A 2,070-nucleotide genomic window follows, 5' to 3' on the forward strand; every position below is an offset into this window, starting at 1 on the left:
GGCTTCCCCGCTGCTTGTGTAACCTAACTATTGAGGCAAGAGCTGTCACCGCCTCTACTCTGTGTTAGAGGTGTGAGCTCTGTGGATGGTTTGGGCCAATGGCAATGCGCCATTGGTCCAAGCTGTCCAATCAAAAAAAAAAGAAAACAAATACACTCAGGACATCGATCTCGATGCCTCGCCAGTGATGAGCAAGTGAAGGACAGGTAGGCTCCTCCCTTCTCCCTCCTCCATACAGCTATACAGCTGTTTTCATCTTATTATTATTATACGGGATTTATATGCCACCAACTGTGTGTGCAGCGCTTTACAGTATAAGGAAGACATAACAATTCAAGACAAGATGGTGAGGAGGGCCCGGCCCCTGAGGGCTTACAATCTAAAAGGGGAGGGGCCAGTGATGCATGAGGAGGGAGCTGTGTGGGGGATGAATGGTTAGGGTGGGGGATGGAAGACAGATGGGGGATGCAGACACGGAGCGGTTGGTACGGTGAATGAGTCTAGTAGCTGCATTCATGATAGACTGAAAGGGGGGAGGAGCCTGTGTAGAGGTCAGCCAATGAGGAGGGAGTAGCACTTGTCCTGCGTCTGTCTGAAACTGGAGCATCACCTAAGAAAACAATCCCCACATAACAAGTCCCCGTGACCACTTCTTCAAGAAGCGACAGTTCAGCTTTTTGCCCGGAGTGACGAGTCTTCTTTCCTGGAGTCTAATAAACCTCATTTATCAACAACATCGCACCGGCGTCCTAAATCTGCCGCCAATATATTCCGTGCGACTTCCAACACTCGCCATCGCTGTGATAAATCCCCCCCACTGTGTTATGGGGGCCAGGAATCGCCCCCTTCGTCAGGGCTACACAGGTACAACAGAAGAATATATGTACAAATGAGATGTTTATGGAAATGTCTGGAATCTAGAAATAACCCTCAAGTATGGAATTCAATACCCGGCGGCGCTGCGCTTCATTCCCGCTGGCGTCATTCCATCACCGAGAGCGTCTCTGATATGATTCCGGCCGAGTCGCGGCAATTCCATTATCTTTTCTTTCTTTTATTGGCGCTGGTTAATATTTTCTTCTGTTGTATCTTTGTAGCCGGTTCTGGCCCCCGGAATATGTTGTCTCCGAGACTTTTAGTTTCATCTTCATATTTGAATACATTTATATTTATGGGCGATTTTAAAGGAGAACTATGAGGGGGGAGGGGCTTCTCACTCACCTCATAGTTTGGGGCACGGTGTGGCGCTTCAATCTCGGATCCATTTAGTTACATACTGGCGCGGAGAAGCTGCCAGACCAGAATCCAGGTACCACAACGACCGCTATACTAATAGAGCGCTCCGGGGTTCCAGGTCTGTCCTTATTCTCAATTCTTGTGATCCAGACAACACGGTCAGATCTTGGGCCTCCCTGAAGAATACACTGCAGGTTTGACATGCAGCCTGCTCTAGGACCCACCCCCACCCTGGGATTGGGCAGTGAGGGGGAATGCAGCCTGGAACCGCCCCGCCGCCCTCTGAATGAAGCCCTTCAAGCCTTGACTGTTCTCTTGATTTCTGCAGGTGACCGTTTCCGGAGCATCATCGATGACGCCTGGTGGTTTGGGACGGTGGAGAGTCAGCAGCCGTTTCAGATGGAATATCCGGACAGCCTCTTCCAGTGCTACAGCGTCCAGTAAGTCACCTGACTGACACCTCATAGCCCAGTGTTAGAGTTCTAGCCACATGCAGGCTGTGCCATCACTGTGTGACCACTTTTATTAGATCCACCAATCTGGTATCAGGTGTAGGACCATTTTATCCTCCCAAAATGACTGACATTCTTGGCATCAATTCAACAGTGTAAACTTTATTAGTCTATGCTGCCTGGATAACACATTTTGGTGGTCATATGTTCAGGGCAAAGTATGGGGCCGTCACAGATCGGGGGGCAGCGTATGGGGCCGTCGGAGATCTGGGGGCTACGTAAGGGGCAGTCGGCGATCTGGGGGCAGCATATGGTGCCGTTGCTGATCTGGGGGCAGCGTATGGGGCCGTCTGAGATCTGGGGGCAGCATATGGGGCCGTCT

The 2,070-nt window shown here is 50.7% G+C and overlaps 1 protein-coding gene across 1 annotated transcript in view; it reads left to right on the forward strand.

Annotated features, from left to right (window-relative positions):
* BRWD3 (bromodomain and WD repeat domain containing 3) overlaps positions 1-2,070 on the forward strand; it is a 48,703-nt gene that overhangs the window by 32,109 nt on the left and 14,524 nt on the right. The window contains 1 exon segment of the mRNA XM_018573970.1: positions 1,565-1,676. Coding sequence (XP_018429472.1) covers positions 1,565-1,676 — 112 coding nt within the window.

The sequence above is a fragment of the Nanorana parkeri genome, unplaced genomic scaffold, assembly GCF_000935625.1.
Source record: "Nanorana parkeri isolate BGI_ZX_2015 unplaced genomic scaffold, ASM93562v1 scaffold2650, whole genome shotgun sequence".
Taxonomy (NCBI): Eukaryota; Metazoa; Chordata; class Amphibia; order Anura; family Dicroglossidae; genus Nanorana; species Nanorana parkeri.